This window comes from Salvelinus fontinalis, chromosome 10 (genome assembly GCF_029448725.1).
Source record: "Salvelinus fontinalis isolate EN_2023a chromosome 10, ASM2944872v1, whole genome shotgun sequence".
Taxonomy (NCBI): domain Eukaryota; kingdom Metazoa; phylum Chordata; class Actinopteri; order Salmoniformes; family Salmonidae; genus Salvelinus; species Salvelinus fontinalis.
Window position 1 is genome coordinate 5527845 of NC_074674.1, and position 19063 is coordinate 5546907.

Consider the following 19063-nt stretch of genomic DNA (forward strand, 5'->3'; position numbering starts at 1 on the left):
TTTTCATAGCACGCAATGATTACATGTTCTACAAACTTGTTGGATGCATTTGCTGTTTGTTTTGGTTGTGTTTCAGATTATTTACAATAGAAATGAATGGTAAATACATGTATTGTGTCATTTTGGAGTAACTTTTATTGTAAATAAAAATAGAACATGTTTCTAAACACTTCTACATTATTGTGGACACTACCATGATTAATGAATGAATTGTGAATAATGATGAGTGACAAAGTTACAGACATAAAAATATCATACCCCCAAGCACATGAGGTTGGTGGCACCTTCATTTGGCTCGTGATAATGGCTGTTTTAGCATTTTAGCATAGGTGGAATGGTATCAAATACTTTAAATACATGGTGTCCAGGTATTCTGGGGCGGCAGGTAGCCTAGTGGTTAGAGTGTTGGATTAGTTACTGAAAGGTTGCAAGATTGAATCCCCGAGCCGACAAGGAAAAATCTGTCGTTCTGCCCCTGAAGAAGGCTGAACCCACTGTTCCTAGGCTGTCATTGAAAATAAGAATTTGTTCTTTTTTTATTTTATTTTACCATTATTTTACCAGGTAAGTTGACTGAGAACACGTTCTCATTTGCAGCAACGACCTGGGGAATAGTTACAGGGGAGAGGAGGGGGATGAATGAGCCAATTGTAAACTGGGGATTATTAGGTGACCATGATGGTTTGAGGGCCAGATTGGGAATTTAGCCAGGACACCAGGGTTAACACCCCTACTCTTACGATAAGTGCCATGGGATCTTTAATGACCTCAGAGAGTCAGGACACCCGTTTAACGTCCCATCCGAAAGACAGCACCCTACACAGGGCAGTGTCCCCAATCACTGCCCTGGGGCATTGGGATATTTTTTAGACCAGAGGAAAGAGTGCCTCCTACTGGCCCTCCAACACCACTTCCAGCAGCATATGGTCTCCCATCCAGGGCCTGACCAGGACCAACCCTGCTTAGCTTCAGAAGCAAGCCAGTAGTGGTATGCAGGGTGGTATGCTGCTGGCTTAACTGACTTGCCTAGTTAAATAAAGATAAAATTTAAAAAATCAATTATTATGAGCTGTCCTCCCCTCAGCAGCGTCCCGTGCCCTCAAGACATGCTAACCTCTCACCATTATAATAATGGAAGGTTAGTCTTTTTTGGAGGGGGTATGAAATGTATACCTTTGTAACTTTCTCACTTATCATTGTTCACAATTCATTCAGGATTAACCATAATCATGGTTGACAACTATCTTCAACTTGATCTTGACTATTGGATAGAGGCCTCATTGCTTTATCAGGTATGCAACATGGTCTCAATACAGTACTTTTTTTGCAATATGAATGTCCAATACACATAGTAGGTTAACTGGTAAGCTTAATGTGGCTCATTTCACAGTGGTTTCAGAGTCTGGCAATTACGACGCTAATATTTGTGTAATCTCTTCACAGTTGTGCTCTGTGGGTGTCACTGAGTAGACTGATACTCAATTTGATTGATCCACAATCCATTGGTAAGGCTGTACAGTGACGTATATTAATGTCCCCAATGCAATTCTGAGATATAATACATACACAGTGCGATTTCAGCTGATTTTGACTTTTGTTTTGTCAAATTAACTAATTATTGTATTTTGTTGAATTTATATAACAACATTCCAACCTTGTTTAGCATGATCTAGTCCAAATATGGCATGATTCTAATATTTGTATCCATTTGCATCGCTTTAAATTAGGGACTGTTATTTTGAAGGCGAACCACAAATTCCACTATTGTGGCTAATCGTTATTGTGGCTAGCTTCAGATAGGTGTTTTCACCGATGACAGCCGTAGGATGGAGGCAGGTAATAGCCACTAAAAATAATACTTTATTCACATATTGTGCGCCTTTCACTTAGTCCCTTACATGCATTGACAAATCGTGCTGCCATTGGGCCAAAAATGTATTTTCTATAGATGTTGGTCGTTACAACCGACCATGGCTGATGTACAAGTTTAGCCATTGCATTGTTTCTTTGTGGCCTGTTTTGCTTAATTGTCTACCCGGCGGCTTTCATAACATTTTGAAAGCAGGGCATTGTCAGTGAAAAGTACTTCATGCTTTTCTGAAGTGGGATGAGATTTGTTTTCCCAGAGTGAGTAAGGATGTTATATAATTTGGTCACATACAGTATTGTACTGTAGTAGTTCAACCTAGCCAGTAGATCCGACCTGCTTGCTTAGAAATGCACTAAGGTCAGACAGGCTTCCTGTGTAGATTAAGACGCTGGTGTCAGAAATATCTCGGGGAAAATATCTCAATCCAGGAATGAGAACTGCGCTGTACTTCGAATTGTCCCATTAACCCAACTGTTACACTGAGAAGATTGAACGACTACTATTTAAACTAGCAGTCGTTTAATCTTCTTGGTTTAACTTAGATAATGGGATAATTCTGAATACAACGGTACGATTCCTGAGACATTTATCGCACTGCTTTCGCGGATCTTAATGTAGACAGGAAGCCTGTTTCGACCCTAGTGCCGCTGTAAAAAAGTGGGTTGGATCTGCTGGCTATGTACAACCTACATTATTGTGTGTGTGTGATCTGGCAATTACAAATAATTCAGCGAACCTAAATTATAATGTCAAATTGCAGCTATCACCGCATATGAAAAAATGGTGTAAAACTATATTAACTAGTGTATCTCACATCATGTATGTTTCTTGACAAGTTTTTTTCATGTCTCCCCTTTTCCATTTCTCGTTGAAGTATTAGCCAAGTATGAAAACCAGATAAACGTGTTTTCGGAGTTCCTTGAAGACTTGCCTGACACAGATGAACCTGTGTGGGTTTTAGGAGAGTGTTACAATGCTAAAACAGGTAGACTGGCATCTTCTAGCAGTCATATTGTGATGTATATGGGGGGGGGGGGGGGACTGAATGAAGGCATGACAGTCTTTAATGTTGTGTTCACAGGAAAGACGAAGCTACTATCAGACGTCCACTCGCGGTTATGGTTTACCTACAGGAAAAAATTCTCTCCCATAGGTGAGTGAAACGGGCAGATGTTATGTAAATCTGATTGTTGGCTACCCAGCTAACAATTCTATGGAGAGAGAGAGAATGTTTTTGTAATGTTCCCCTAATGTTTGAGTGTCCAGTTTTCCGTGAGTTAGGGGTATATTCTATCTATGTTGGCAACATCCTTCTGAGAACGTTTTTTTAATGTTTTGGTGTTAAAAGTTAGGAGAACGTTCCCGTAATATCAAGCAGAACTTATCTAGAACATGGTTACAATGTTCTCAGAATATGCAACAATACTGTTCTAGATGTGTTTTATGGGACTTTGAAAGAACATTCCTGTGTCCAGTTTTCTGAGGGTTAGGAGAATATTCCGTCAACGTCCCACAAAACATACACAGAACATGGTTTCATGTTCTTAGAATGTAAGATATTAATGTTCTAGACACGTTTCATGGGAATGTTGCAAGAACATTTCTGTGTATCTGGTATCAGGATGGTCCCAAAGAAACTTTCTCCAAAAATGTTTGTTTCATTACACATCATGCCTTGTTAGTGTTGCCAAGCCCATCAAGCTCCTGATTGGTGAACCACTGATTCGTTCAAAAATATTTTTGTCTGTTGGCAAGGTTAGGGATATTCACACACACACAGTGCTTTTAACATAGTGTTTTCAACTTGCATATTTTACACACTTTGCCAAACATGATTAAGTTGTGTATGTTCATATATATACAATAATAATTATACAAATATTTTATTGATCATAGTGATTCAGGAGTATCATTAAAACAGGTTAATATGCCCCACCAATGTTAGACCACTATACAAAATGTAATTTAATTGCTGAAATAAGTAAGTAAAGTTAATGATGAGAATAGTCAGATTAACTGACACCTGACACAGACATATGGTGGCATGGCAGGTTGTGAGTTCAAATCCCAGTTGAGGACATGTTGAATAATAATTATTGTATAAATGAACATGCACAATGTAACAGAGGTCGACCGATTATGATTTTTCAACGCCGATACCCATACTGATTATTGGAGGACCAAAAAAAGCCGATACCGATTAATCGGACGTTTAAAAAAAAAAATCTATTTGTAATAATGACAATTACAACAATACTGAATGAACACTTATTTTAATTTAATATAATACATCAATAAAATCAATTTAGCCTCAAATAAATAATGAAACATGTTCAATTTGGTTTAAATAATGCAAAAACAAAGTGTTGGAGAAGAAAGTAAAAGTGCAATATGTGCCATGTAAGAAAGCTAACGTTTAAGTTCCTTGCTCAGAACATGAGAACATATGAAAGCTGGTGGTTCCTTTTTAACATGAGTCTTCAATATTCCCAGGTAAGAGGTTTTAGGTTGTAGTTATTATAGGACTATTTCTCTCTATACCATTTTTATTTCAAATACCTTTGACTATTGGATGTTCTTATAGGCACTTTAGTATTGCCAGTGTAACAGTATAGCTTCCGTCCCTCTCCTTGCTCCTACCTGGGCTCGAACGAGGAACACATTGACAACAGCCACCCTCGAAGCAGCGTTACCCATGCAGAGCAAGGGGAACAACTACTCCAAGTCTCAGAGCGAGTGACGTTTGAAACACTATTAGCCCGCACCCCGCTAACTAGCTAGCCATTTCACATCGGTTACACCAGCCTAATCTCGGGAGTTGATAGGCTTGAAGTCATAAACAGCAGAGCTGCTGGCAAAACGCACGAAAGTGCTGTTTGAATGAATGCTTACGAGCCTGCTGGTGCCTACCATCACTCAGACAGACTGCTCTATCAAATCATAGACTTAATTATAACATAATAACACACAGAAATACGAGACTTAGGTCATTAATATGGTCGAATCCGGAAACTATCATCTCGAAAACAAAACATTTATTATTTTAGTGAAATACGGAACCGTTCCGTATTTTATCTAACGGGTGACATCCATAAGTCTAAATATTCCTGTTACATTGCACAACCTTCAATGTTATGTCATAATTACGTAACATTCTGGCAAATTAGTTCGCAACGAGCCAGGCGGCCCAAACTGTTGCATATACCCTGACTCTGCGTGCAATGAACGCAAGAGAAGTGACACAATTTCACCTGGTTAATATTGCCTGCTAACCTGGATTTCTTCTAGCTAAATATGCAGGTTTAAAAATATATACTTCTGTTTTAAGAAAGGCATTGATGTTTATGGATAGGTACAGTCGTGCAACGATTGTGATTTTTTTTCGCAAATGCGCTTTTGTTATATCATCTCCCGTTTGGCGAAGTTGGCTGTCTTTGTTAGGAAGAAATAATCTTCACACAGTTCGCAACGAGCCAGGCGGCCCAAACAGCTGCATATACCCTGACTCTGTTGCAAGAGAAGTGACACAAAGAAATTCATGTTAGCAGGCAATATTAACTAAATATGCAGGTTTAAAAAATATATACTTGTGTATTGATTTTAAGAAAGGCATTGATGTTTATGGTTAGGTACCTTTTTCGCGAATACGCACCGCATCGATTATATGCAACGCAGGACACGCTAGATAAACTAGTAATATCATCAACCATGTGTAGTTAATTAGTGATTATGATTGATTGATTGTTTTTTATAAGATAAGTTTAATGCTAGCTAGTGACTTACCTTGGCTTCTTACTGCATTCACATAACAGGCAGGCTCCTCGTGGAGTGCAATGAGAGGCAGGTGGTTAGAGTGTTGGACTAGTTAACTGTAAGGTTGCAAGATTGAATCCCCGAGCTGACAAGGTAAAATTCTGTCGTTCTGCCCCTGAACAAGGCAGTTAACCCACCTTTCCTAGGCCGTCATTGAAAATAAGACTGTGTTCTTAACTGACTTGCCTAGTTAAATAAAGGTGTTAAAAAATATGTATTTTTTAAAAATAAAATATTAGAAAATACCGATTTCAGATTGTTATGAAAACTTGAAATCGGCCCTAATTAATCGGCCATTCCGATTAATCGGTCGACCTCTACAATGTAATCATGTATGTCATATGTACGTTGAAAACACTATGTTAAAAGCACTGTGTGTAAGTATCCCTAACCTTGCCAACAGCGTTACCCATAGACTTCCAGTCATTGCGCTATCTGCTACCATGCTTTTCAATACTAGCAGATATCCATAGACTTCCAGTCATTGCGCTAACGCTAGTTAGCATTGATTCCAAGATTCCACTACCTCTAACTTAATTTATACTGGACACAGAGACATAAAAAAACGGTATTCACAAGTACATCTGACTCTGGAGAAGATGATGAAGGGCCTCATTGCCAAAATCCCAAAGTATCCATTTAAGGGTGGCAGGTAGCCTAGCAGTTAGAGGCAAGCCAGCAACCGGAGGATTGCCAGTTAGAATCCCGGGATTGACAGGAAAAATATTTGGGAAGTAAACTGGCATCCAGAGGGTTGCTGGTATCAAATCCTAGATGCTATTGCCTGCCATTGTGCCTTTGAGCTAGGCACTTAACCCCCCACACAACAGCTCCCCGGTTGCCAAGCGTGGTCACCCGCAGCCACCCACACCTTTCCAAAACCTCTATATGTACATGTCTCTTTTGGAGGAGTTGGGTTAATAGCGGAAGTCAGATTTGTGTTGGACCTTGTGTGCAATTGACCAATTAAGTGCTCTTAATCTTAAGTGTCTATCTTGGTTTGATCCAGGGGGAACAGGCCCCTCTTCAGATGCAGGCTGGGGATGCATGCTACGCTGTGGGCAGATGATCCTTGCACAGGCTCTGGTATGCTCACAGCTGGGACGAGGTGAGGAGGGGACAGGATCATGCATGGGGTGGGGACGTATAGAACTGCATTAGCAAAGGGGGTATTTATACAGTGCATTCGGTTAGTATTCAGACCCCTTGACTTTTTCCACATTTTGTTACGTTACAGTCTTATTCTAAAATGGATGAAATGATATATTTTTCCTTATCAATCTATACACAATACCCCATCATGACAAAGTGAAAAATATTTTTTTGAAATGTTTGCAATTGAAATTAAAAAAAACAACATATGCCTTATTTACATAAGTATTCAGACCCTTTGCTATGAGACTCAAAATTGAACTCAGGTACATCCTGTTTTCATTGATCATCCTTGAGATGTTTCTACAACTTGAGTCCACATGTGGTAAAGTCAATTGATTGGACGTGATTTGGAAAGGCACACAACTGTCTATAGGCACAGATCTAGGGAAGGGTACCAAAAAATGTCTGCAGCATTGAAGGTCCCCAACAACACAGTGGCCTCCATCATTCTTAAATGGAAGAAGTTTGGAACCACTAAGACTCTTCCCAGAGCTGCATCCTGGCCAAACTGAGCAATCGGGGGAGAAGGGCCTTGGTCAGGCAGGTGACCAAGAACCTGATGGTCACTCTGACAGAGCTCCAGAGTTCCTCTGTGGAGATGGGACAACCATCTCTGTAGCATTCCATTAATCAGGCCTCTATGGTATAGTGGCCAGACGGAAGCCACTCTTCAGTAAAAGGCCCATGACAGCCCGCTTAGACTTTGCCAAAAGGCACCTAAAGGACTCTCAGACCATGAGAAAAAGATTCTCTGGTCTGATGAAACCAAAATTGAACTCTTTGTCCTGAATGCCAAGCGTCACATCTGGAGGAAACCTGGCACCATCCCTACGGTAAAGCATGGTGGTGGCAGCATCATTCTGTGGGGATGTTTTTCAGCGGCGGGGACTGGGAGACTAGTCAGAATCAAGGGAAAGATAAATGGAGCAAAGTACAGAGAGATCCTTGATGAAAACCTGCTCAGGACCTGGGGCGAAGGTACACCTTCCAACAGGACATCAACCCTAAGCACACAGCCAAGACAGTGCAGGATTGACTTTGGGACAAGTCTCTGAATGTCCTTGAGTGGCCCAGCCAGTGCCCGGACTTGAACCCGATCGAACATCTCTGGAGAGACCTTGAAATTGCGGTGCAGTGATGCTCCCCATCCAACCTAACAGAGATTGAGAGGATCTGCAGAGAGGAATGGGAGAAACTCTACAAATACAGGTTTGCTAAGCTTGTTGCGTCATACCCAAGAAGTATCTAGGCTGTAATCGCTGCCAAAAAAAAGTGCTTTAAGAAAGTACTGAGTAAAGGGTCTGAATACTATTTTCTACATTGTAGAATAATAGTGAAGACATCAAAACTATGAAATGACACATATGGAATCATGTAGTAACCAAAAAAGTGTTAAACAAATTCTTCAAAGTAGCTGCCACCCTTTGCCTTGATGACAGCTTTACACACTCTTGACCTATCACCTATAAAGCTTTCCAACAGTCTTGAAGGAGTTCCCGCATATGCTGAGCACTTGTTGGCTGCAATAAACATGTGTGCCTTGTTAAAAGTTATATTGTGGAATTTATTTCCTTCTTAATGCGTTTGAGCCAATCAGTTGTGTAGGGTGGGTATACAGAAGATAGCCCTATTTTGTAAAAGACCATGTCCGTATTATGGCAAGAACAGTTCAAATAAGCAAAGCGAAACGTCAGTCCATTATGACTTTAAGACATGAAGGTTAGTCAATCTGGAAAATTTCAAGAACTTTGAAAGTTTCTTCAAGTGTAGTTACAAAAACCATCAAGCGCTATGATGAAACTGTCTCTCATGAGGACCACCACAGGAAAGGAAGACCCAGAGTTACCTCTGCTATAGAGGATACGTTCATTAGAGTTACCAGCCTCAGAAATTGCAGCCCAAATTAATGCTTCACAGAGTTCAAGTAACAGACGCATCTCAACATCAACTGTTCAGAGGAGACTGCGTGAATCAGACCTTCATGGTCGAATTGCTGCAAAGAAACCACTACTAAAGGACACCAATAACAAGAAGAGACTTGCTTGGGCCAAAAAACACAAGCAATGGACATTAGACTGGTGGAAATCTGTCCTTTGGTCTGAGTCCAAATTTGAGAATTTTGGTTCCAACCACCGTGTCTTTGTGAGACGTAGAGTAGGTGAACGGATCTCCGCATGTGTGGATCCCACCGTGAAGCATGGAGGAGGAGGTGTGATGGTGTAGGTGTGCTTTGCTGCTCACACTGTCTGTGATTTTATTTAGAATTCAAGGCACACTTAACCAGCATGGCTACCATAGCATTCTACAGCGATATGCCATCCCATCTGGTTTGCGCTTGGTGGGGACTATTATTTGTTTTTCAAAAGGACAATGACCCAACACACCTCCAGGCTGTGTAAGGGCTATTTGACCAAGAAGGAGAGTGATGGAGTGCTGCATCAGATGACCTTGCCTCCACAATCACCCAACCTCAACTCAGTTGAGATGGTTTGGGATGAGTTGGACCGCAGAGTGAAGGAAAAGCAGCCAACAAGTCCTCAGCATACGTGGGAACTCCTTCAAGACGGTTGGAAAAGCATTCCAGGTGAAGATGGTTAAGAGAATGCCAAGAGTGTAAAGCTGTCATCAAGGCAAAGGGTGGCTACTTTGAAGAATCTCATATCAAATATATTTTGGTTTTTAACACTTTTTTGGTTAATACATGATTTCATATGTGTTATTTCATAGTTTTGATGTCTTCACAACTATTCTACAGTGTAGAAAATAGTACAAATAAAGAAAAACCCTTGAATGAGTAGGTGTGTTCAAACTTTTGACTGGTACTGTATGTAAAAGAAATTCTAAACCTTTTTTTGCTTTGTCATTATGGGGTATTGTGTGTAGATGGGGGGGGGGGGGGAACAATTTAATCAATTTTAGAAAATTAAATCAAAAACAAAATTTGGAAAAAGTCAAGGGGTCTGAATACTTTCCGAATGCACTATATGTGAAGGATTCATCTGGTCATGATATGTGTTCTACGATGTAATCAATTCAACAGTGAGAAAGAGAAAAGGGTTTTATTAGATAGGGTATGGGAATGACACAGTGATTGTGGCCTGTTTTCCTGCTGTAGCCTGGCGTTGGAGGGCAGAGGGAGGACAGCCGGAGAAGTACCATCGTATCCTCCACTGTTTCCTGGATAGGAAAGACAGCTGTTACTCCATACACCAAATGGGTAAGAGAGAGTCCTAGCCTAACCCTGCCTTTACCTTGGTCTGACCACACGTACAGTACCCTGAATCAGCAGATGAAAGTGTTTTCTATCACATTCCTATCATTTTCTGGATGACTGTCCTCAAAAGTAAAAATGTGTAACTTGAATGAACATCAAATAGCATGATGAATCAATGACCGGCTAGACAGGCTAGAAAGAAGCGAAGACAAACCAGGGATGTAGGCCTGCAAAAATAGTTTGAATAGTAGGTGCAATTTCAACATTTTTGTTGTGCATCATTCATTTTTTGGTTTGTTATGTCAGTCACTGACAGATATCACTGGCAACTCAATTAGTCACTGACAACTCAATTAGTTCATGTCAGCTAACATTTGTTAGATTGGTAAATTAGTCCAGGGGCCAGCTATCTAAACTTGTGGTAATCTTGGTTGAATTACCAACCTGGCAGCCCCCATTGATTTTGTTATTAACTCTCACTCAGATATCCTTTTAAAAACTGCAAACATTTCTCTCCAACTTATGGCAAAATGTGTAGAATTTCAGGAAATTAACTCAAACTTTTTCTCTCCGCTGTCAAGAGGGCCGCTAAAATGTTTTGCTCACAAGGTGAGGATATGGGTACGCAGACCCGCTAGCCACTGCGGCCCGCCCATGATGAGTTCAGATGTTGTTGTGGCCCCCACCCCCATCAAAGTGGAGTGAACTTGGTTTTCATTTTTGGGGTTTTCTACTTGCAGCTCAGATGGGAGTTGGTGAAGGAAAGTCTGTAGGAGAGTGGTATGGCCCAAACACAGTTGCACAAGTGCTCAAGTAAGTATTTTCTATGCATGTTTTAAGACTGATCTATTCATGTCTAATCTCTCGTGGACAGATTCACGTGTAAACGGGAAGTGACAACTTTCGAGAATTGTACTTCTGGGTAACCGAGATTAATTAATTTCAGAATATTTGATTGTCAGATGTTAGTAGTGTGACCTCTAGCACAAATAAGTTTGTGGCATAAATAAACCTATTATCTCTCGTCAGGAAACTTGCGCTATTTGATGACTGGAATTCTCTTGCTGTGTATGTGTCAATGGACAACACTGTGGTGATCGAGGACATCAGTACGTTTTTTTCCTCACTTGCTAAATATATACAGTGCATTTGGAAAGTATTCTAACCCCTTGACTTTTCCACATTTTGTTAAGTTACAGCCTTATTCTAAAATGTATTTAAAAAAAAGAATCCTCAGCAATCTATATACAGTACCCTATAATGACAAAGCGGAATCACAAAGCTGTGATTCCAAAGACACAAAGGTTTTCTTTCCATGTCCTTTCCAGAGAAGCAGTGTCGCCAGGCAAACAGTGAGAGCAGATTGCGGCCGAGACCCTGTGGCTGGCAGGAACCCTTCACCTCTAGGGAAACACCAGAACAAGCCTGTTCTCACACGGATGGGAACAGAGCCACGACGTGTCCACATTCCCAGTCCCATTCTGACTGGAGACCCCTACTGCTGGTCATACCACTCCGCATGGGAATCAACCACATCAACCCTGTATACATCCAGGCCCTCAAGGTACTGGGCCATCAATGCTTTCTGTGATGGGATTGGGAATTTCTCTTATTATTCAATTAATACTAAACTACTATGCAATATTCCTGCATTTACTGTTGCCTTTAAATAGTTATACTGTACTGACTCCATGTGTTGTCCCATTCAGGAGTGTTTTAAAATGCCACAGTCCTGCGGTGTGCTGGGAGGAAAGCCCAATCTGGCCTATTACTTCATCGGCTTTGTAGGTGAGTCTAAGAGGAAACCGGAACTGAAGGTTCCCAAATAGGTAGTAACAAAAGGAGCTCAACCTGTGAGTTGTCTAGCCACCGTGTTCAGCAGGCCTTCTTGTGTCCTCCAGGAGAGGAGCTGATCTACCTGGACCCCCACACCACCCAGTCAGCCGTGGAGTCAGAGGCTGGCAGTGGAGTGGACGACCAGAGCTACCACTGTCTGAGGAGCCCACGTCGCATGAAGATCACCAACCTGGACCCCTCTGTGGCCCTGGTGAGAGCTGAACCCACACACCGACCACCACAACCTGTTATACCACTGAGCCTCCCATCTCATGGGCCTTGTTTTCATAGTTGATTTTTAAGTGCATGGTGGTGTGTTCTAAAAAGTTGCTCTAATAAGAATTTTGTATACTGTGGTGATTTTGCCACATAATTGCAAATCAAAATTCTGTCTTTTTCCCCCCAAGGGATTTTTTTGTAAGAGTGAAGATGACTTTGACAGTTGGTGTAACCTGGTCCAGCAGGTAAGAGTCATCCACTCAAGTCACAATTGGATGTAGATGGATATTGTCCGTTGGTTGAGACCCATGTCGTTGTCCTTTTTAAGGAGATTCAGATGAAGAGGAACCTGAGGATGTTTGAGCTGGTGGAGAATCACCCGCCCCACTGGCCCCCCTTCGTTCCTCCCACCAAACCAGAGGTTCAGACCACAGGGGCAGGTATGAGCTTACCCACCAGACAGATCCACTAATATTACACCAATAACAAGCAATCCTTGCTGCAAATATCAAGCTTCCACTCTCTGGTATTTCCCTATATTGTTTCGAAGTGACAGTATAGGTCTATACATGAAGTGCATTTATTTCTTGAATCTCATTGAAACTCCTATGTAGTGTTTAAACTCAACTGAAACATACTAACCAAAATGAAGTGTGTTGTGTCAAACTGATTACTGTTGTACTCTTTTCGAACAGAGTTCATCGAATCGACCGACAAGCTGTTTGAGTCTGAAGAGGAGTTTGAGATCCTCAACGTGTGAGCAGCCTCCCTTTCGCTCCCCTCCGCTCATTCCAGTGGATGATGGTGATTGGGTAGATTACCTTGGCTCCCATGTTCCATACTGTGCTGTAGAAGTGCCTCAGAAAAACACCAAGCACAAACTGCTTACCACTTTCCAAAAAAACACTAACAACCCAGCAAGAGACAATAAAAACTAGGAAAGATCCTAGACAACTTGAGACAGAGTTTGTTATTTTTTACTTTTTTAAATTATTTATATTTCTTAATTTTGGGGGGGATAATACTTTTTTAAACTGCATTGTTTAAGGGCTTGTAAGGTCTACACCTGTTGTATTTGGCGCATGTGTCAAATAAAATTTGATTTGAAGTCAGGAACATGGTGTATACAGTAAATACAAGCTTGGACTGTCTAATTGTTATGTTGTAACCAGGAAACAAAGCCAGAGACCATGGTTGTCTCTACATGAAACGGGCTTTCTTTGTCTGTGTTAGACTTGTTTAATGAACAAGAGAGACGGAAGACCGTTCAGATGCATGAACCGCATTGTACTGTAAGATGTACAGTGAGACTACACCTCAGCTGCAGCAGGGAAAGGACCTAGGTGAAGACAGGCACGAGGATATGTCTGAAGAAGCTATTTCCTCAGCACGCACTACCCCCTGACGCCAGGAGACAGAAATATGCAGACAGTGTTAAAATACAAAACATACAACTAATAACTTGTTTATTAAGAAAAGTGCCTCTGAAATATATTTGTGTTCAATGGTTGGGGAGGGTAAGGGTTTTCCCAAGGTGTGGGATGTGGAACACTCATGTAAATATGCCTGACAATAAAGATATTTCAACACTTTGCTGAGCCTCATGGTTGATATTGCCTCTTAGCGCCATGTTCCTCAAGTGTCATGTAGAAATGGAATGTGTAGACTAGAGCCTGGAGTGATCATTAGCAAAACTACCTCCTACTGTGATTAACCTAACCCTCCTCCCTCTTTTTCCGGCTAACCCTTGTCCACCGATTTGATTAGGATCTCTGTTTAGAGATATCTTTTTTACGAACTAATCTTCCAAAAATCCTTAATGATGAATTGTACTACGATAGGATAGTTATTGTCCCTGTAACCCCACTGTATAAGTACTGATGATGGTAGCCTGAGGAAGGAACATTAACTATTACCTCTGTGGTGGAAATGGCATTAGGAAGGTTTATAGTATTACCTGTTGTACAACCAGCCCAGTAAATGAAGACAAGCTGTGGATAACAGCATTAGCTATATTTTAATGGTATAATTACATCCATTAATGGTATAAAAGCATTAAAGGGTGCAATCACCAGGGCCCAGGTTCACAAAATCTTTAAGACATTTCTTAACTGCCATTTTTCCCTTAACTATAGATTTAAGAAAGTTAAGAAAAGTTGCTATTCCTCAAAAAGGGTATTGGAAAAAATCTTTAAATATTGTTCTGGAATTGCACAAACAAACGTTTTATTTTTTCTTAAGAGTTTTTGCGTAATAAATGTTTTGTGAATATGGGCCCAGGGCATGGTACATGCAAATTAAGGCACATTTTTTTTTACATTTTCATAACCCAAAGGTGCTGACTCCCGTCCAGGTACAGAGCAAACGATCCAGTAAATGCCCTGTGAAAAATGTGAAAAGAAAATGAAAACATCCTCTCTTGATTCATGAAAAATACAAATAATTCAGGCCTACACAACAAAAAGTATATCCTTCCAGTTGACAACCAATACATTGCCTGAAGACACAACTTTCACTTTACTTCACACAAAACATCTACTGATTTCAATCTTGAACAAACCACACAATTATGAACAAGAAATACTTTTAACAAATGACAACATTTACTTGGACAGTGCAGATTAAATCTTTTCTAAGAGAAAACATCCCACTTGTTGTACTCTGTGCCATATGCAAGGGAGTACAAGGCGTGGAACTGGTACCCAGACTAGCAACAACCACCAAAAGTAAAGAAACATGACAGACATTTTTTATATGAACAATTCCACTGAGTACAAATAACTTGTTTATTTGATCATTATCATCCTATAAACAAAGCTGAGTATTCACAATCTGGTTGATTCAATAATGAATCGATTCAAAAGCATCACTGACACTTTTTAACCTGTACTCTTACTCACTGTCATCAGTATTGATACACAAGGGGAGACAAGAACACAACCAACGTCTGGTGGCAGCAGTCTGTCCTGCTGATGTGGGGAGGTCTATGCCAGTGTAGAGCCCAGGTCCAGACCCACTCTCTCTGGGACTGGTACGTGCAGGAAGTGGAGAAGTGACCTCATCTGTATGCAAAGGGACATCACAGGTGGAACACTGATCATCCCTCAGGTAAAGAGCAATGTAGTTGAGACGATCTGTTGAAATCTGGATAGACTCAGTTTGAGTGGGCAGGTCACTATCTTCAACCCCATGCTGGTCCAAGGACAAACCAGTGACATTCAACACAGGCACATCTGATAGGTTCAGCAGCACATCACTGCTTGGATGAGAAGAGTGACGAGGCGAGCTACAGAGAGGGTTTCTACTGTTCCATTCATCTGCAGAGCAGTGATGTGCTGCAGGATGACACATGGAGACATAGTCATCATGTTCACAGTTCCTCTGTGAGGGAGGCTGGTTAGAGCTTGGCAGAGAGGAATAGGAGCTGTAGGACTTAAGAGCCTCCGGTGAGCCATGTGTATGACCATCCATGTGGCTCCCGAGAGACATGTTCATGTATTCATCACACACTAAATGATCAACATCACTGAGGCTGTCCTTTGCTGGTGAACAGCTACGTGGAAGCATTATCATGTAGCCCTGGGGCCCCAGCTGGTCTGAGGGAAACATGGTAGCACTAGGTGTTTGAAGAGGAGTGGGGGTCACATTGTAATCTGAAGGGATGTCATCTGTATAATGACGACCTGGTGCACAAGTCATTGGCATATAACTTTCCACCACTGGGAGTTTACTCTGATTATAGATATGGAGGAAGGGGCGCTTGGATGAGAGGTAATTTTCGCATTTTGGAGTGCATGAGGTGGTTTGGTGGTATTGTCTGGAATGTTCAGGCTTAGACGTTTCCACATCACAGCGATCTCCTTGATTAGTCCCGGCCACAGCCGTTACCTGCAAATCCATGGACACGTAGTCAGTCAAGCTGTTCTCGTCAATGAGTGTGGTGTTAAACAGTGAGTCAGGGGTGTTACTCCTGGACAACTGAAAGACACATGGGTTGGAGCACAAATCCTCAGCGCAGACAGAGCCTCTGTCGCTGGAAGAACCAAAGACTGAAGTGTCCGAGGGCCAGGGGTGTGTATCAGAGCCTCTGTCGCTGGAAGAACCAAAGACTGAAGTGTCAGAGGGCCAGGGGTGTGTATCAGAGTCATTGCCACTGCTGCTGGATACACTGATGGTGGTGGAGATGCATGCACAGTGACTGAGGCTCTCTTCAAGGCTTTTACTGATGCAGACATTACGGAGAGCCAAGGTGCCAGTCCCTGGGCTGATCAGTTGGTTCACTGTTCCCTCTCCATGGCTAGAAGTTCGATTGGGGCTGTGGCCTCCATCTCCTTTATTTTTCTGTGGGGACGGTTTGCTCACAACAGTTTCCACCCTTATAGAGCGCTGTAACCCAGTCAGGCTGGGTGGGAGGTTGCCATGGTGTTGACGTCGTGTGGTGACTACGGCACAGGGGTTTGATGGGAATGACTGACTCTTGCTCCGAGGCCTGAAATCAGGGATGGCCCTCAGGGCTCTCATGGCCTCCAGGATTGTCTCATGCATATTCTGAGCCACCACAGGGTCGCCTGATTCTACCTGCATCCAGATCTCCCCAGGCCCAGTGGAGGACGAGCGGCCCACCTCCATAAAGAAGAAGCTCTCGGAGTGACCACAGCGACGGACATTCATCAGAGGCAGGTTCACAGACGTCATCTCAGAGCACATCTTCACCAGGTGAATGGTCTTGGCAGAGAGACACAGCCGGCACACTCCTATCAGGTTCTTGGTTTGTCCTAAACCTTTGGGCTTTACAATCACCTGCCACACCTCCTTGAAGATGGCTCCAGGAGAGATGGTCCAGTATCCATCATCCAACTCCTCAGCATCCCGGTACTCCTTTTTCTCCTGGATCACCAGATCACTCAGAGCCAGGTACCAATCCTCTTGCTCCTCCTCATTCTCCGCTATCATGACAAAGTGCTCATCCTTAGTGTACAGGGCTATCAGGTGCTTGTGTTTAGAATCTACCCTTTTACTAACAGTGAAACATTGATACAGATAAATCACCTTCTTAGGAGAACCCACAGCACTAGGAGATTTACAAACGGATTTCATTCCATTTCTAAATTTCTTCTCACTATCATAGTACTCCAAGCGGCTGGGGCCTGTGTCACTTGGCCCTCTCAAGACAAAAAATCTCTTGTGGCTGTGTTTCATCTTTCTCAGGTATCCAGACTTCCATACATCTCTAGCCTCAACACCAGAGCAAACTGTGGTAGTGACAGCTAAGGCCATGGCAGATGCAGAGGCAGTCGGGTCATGGGGAACACCACCAGAGTCAGGTACCTCATAGACACAGGATGATGACAACTCTCTCACTGTATTATCTAGAGGGTTCTTCTTAGGTAACAGATTATGGCCATGGCTATAGTACTGCTTATGATGCCTCTTCAACTGGAGAACTTGGAGGGGCGGTGGTAATGCTGCCTCTAGCTGACGGTGAGCACTGCTGCTGAGGGAAGATGATGGTGGTGGTGATGATGATGATGTTGTTGATGTTGTAACTTTCAGAGCTCGTGAATCGCAGCTATGGGAAACATTTCCTAAATCCATACCGCTGCTGTCTGGTATTTTCGGTATCGTCAAAGCGCCATTCCTGGGAAAACAAAAAACTATTGGTGCTCAGTAACTTAGTTTGTGCATGCTTCATACATGTTTCATGTTTAGATTTTTAAATGCATGTCCTTACCTGTTCGGGTAAGCAGCAGGTACTTGGCGAATAAAAACAACACTTGCTGTGCAATTGCAGTAAAAACGAATAAATCCCTAAATGCTCCTGAAGGCAGGCTGCACTTCGGTAAAACGAAAACAACTCTGTCTACGTTTAGATTGGGTCCGTGCTATAGGGGATCCTTGGGAAGTCCGTAACCCAAATTGAAGTTGACATTTAACATTGTATTAAGCTAGGGGTTAAGGTAAGGGTTATTGAGTTAAGGTTAGTGTTAGGATTTAGGATATGGACGTCCCGAGGATCCCATATTGATTGGTCAGGCTGTACGGTTTACCAGAACAGTCACCGATCGAGTGATTCCGAACATTTAAAAAAGTTAATTGATCAATTTATTTTGCCTCTGGCTTCGACGATAGTTGGGGTATCTTTGAACACTCTATAAAAATATATGCAACGTAAAATATTTTTTTTTAACAAAAGTTACCAGCTTGACAACTCGAGGCTGTAGGATGTGTATTTTTGCGTTTCTTATAATTGACTCGTGGAGGTGATTGGCTATATACCTATTGTTATACATCATCTCTCTATTTCAGTGTTTTGGAGCTATTATTATTATTATTAGCTGTTATATAATAGCAATAAGGCCCGAGAGGGTGTGGTATATGACCGATATGCCAAGGCTAAGGGCTGTTCTTAACTCGACGCAACGTGGAGTGCCTTGATACAGCCCTTAGCCGTGGTATATTGGCCATGTACCACAAACCCCTGACGTGCCTTATTGCTATCATAAACTGGTTACCAACGTTGTTAGAGAAGTAAAAATAAATGTTTTGTCATACCCATGGTATACGGTCTGATATACCCCGGCTGTCAGCCAATCAGCATTCAGGGTTTTAATCACCCAGTTTATATTTTGCAACAAATCTGCTTTATAATCTCAAGGGACAGTGCTAGATACCCGCGTAGAGTTGACAATATATTCTGTCTCACTCACAGATTTAATGCAAATGTTAATCCATTGTGCCCTTCTTAATGTGGATAGCCTGTGTGTAGGATTATCTATATGCCTCTATGGCCTCATTCCGTTCTCTATATGGTGTACCTATACTTTCAGCCTTGGGGGGGTAACGTAGAGCCTGCTGGAGCTCAAATGAAAAACACTGCGATCAGTTTCTGATACTGTAGAACACAGGTGTCAAACTCATTCCACGGGGGGCCGAGTGTCTGCGGGTTTTCGCTCCTC

General features: G+C 42.0%; 2 protein-coding genes across 2 annotated transcripts; one reads left to right on the forward strand and one right to left on the reverse strand.

The window, feature by feature from the left end:
* The first annotated feature begins 1750 nt into the window (after window positions 1–1750).
* Window positions 1751–13699, forward strand: LOC129863479 (cysteine protease ATG4A-like). Its single transcript, XM_055935506.1, has 13 exons — window positions 1751–1836; window positions 2745–2855; window positions 2952–3023; window positions 6693–6791; window positions 9954–10055; window positions 10793–10865; window positions 11082–11161; window positions 11381–11616; window positions 11762–11840; window positions 11954–12099; window positions 12296–12352; window positions 12436–12547; window positions 12803–13699. Exons 1-13 carry the CDS (start codon window positions 1827–1829, stop codon window positions 12865–12867), a joined length of 1242 nt encoding a protein of 413 aa, XP_055791481.1. The 5' UTR covers window positions 1751–1826; the 3' UTR covers window positions 12868–13699.
* A 413-nt stretch (window positions 13700–14112) lies between these two features.
* Window positions 14113–18078, reverse strand: LOC129863480 (insulin receptor substrate 2-B-like). The gene is made up of 2 exons (XM_055935507.1): window positions 17839–18078; window positions 14113–17745 (listed from the first exon to the last, which is right to left on the reverse strand). Exon 2 carries the CDS (start codon window positions 17700–17702, stop codon window positions 15000–15002), a length of 2703 nt encoding a protein of 900 aa, XP_055791482.1. The 5' UTR covers window positions 17703–17745; window positions 17839–18078; the 3' UTR covers window positions 14113–14999.
* Between the last annotated feature and the right edge of the window lie 985 nt (window positions 18079–19063).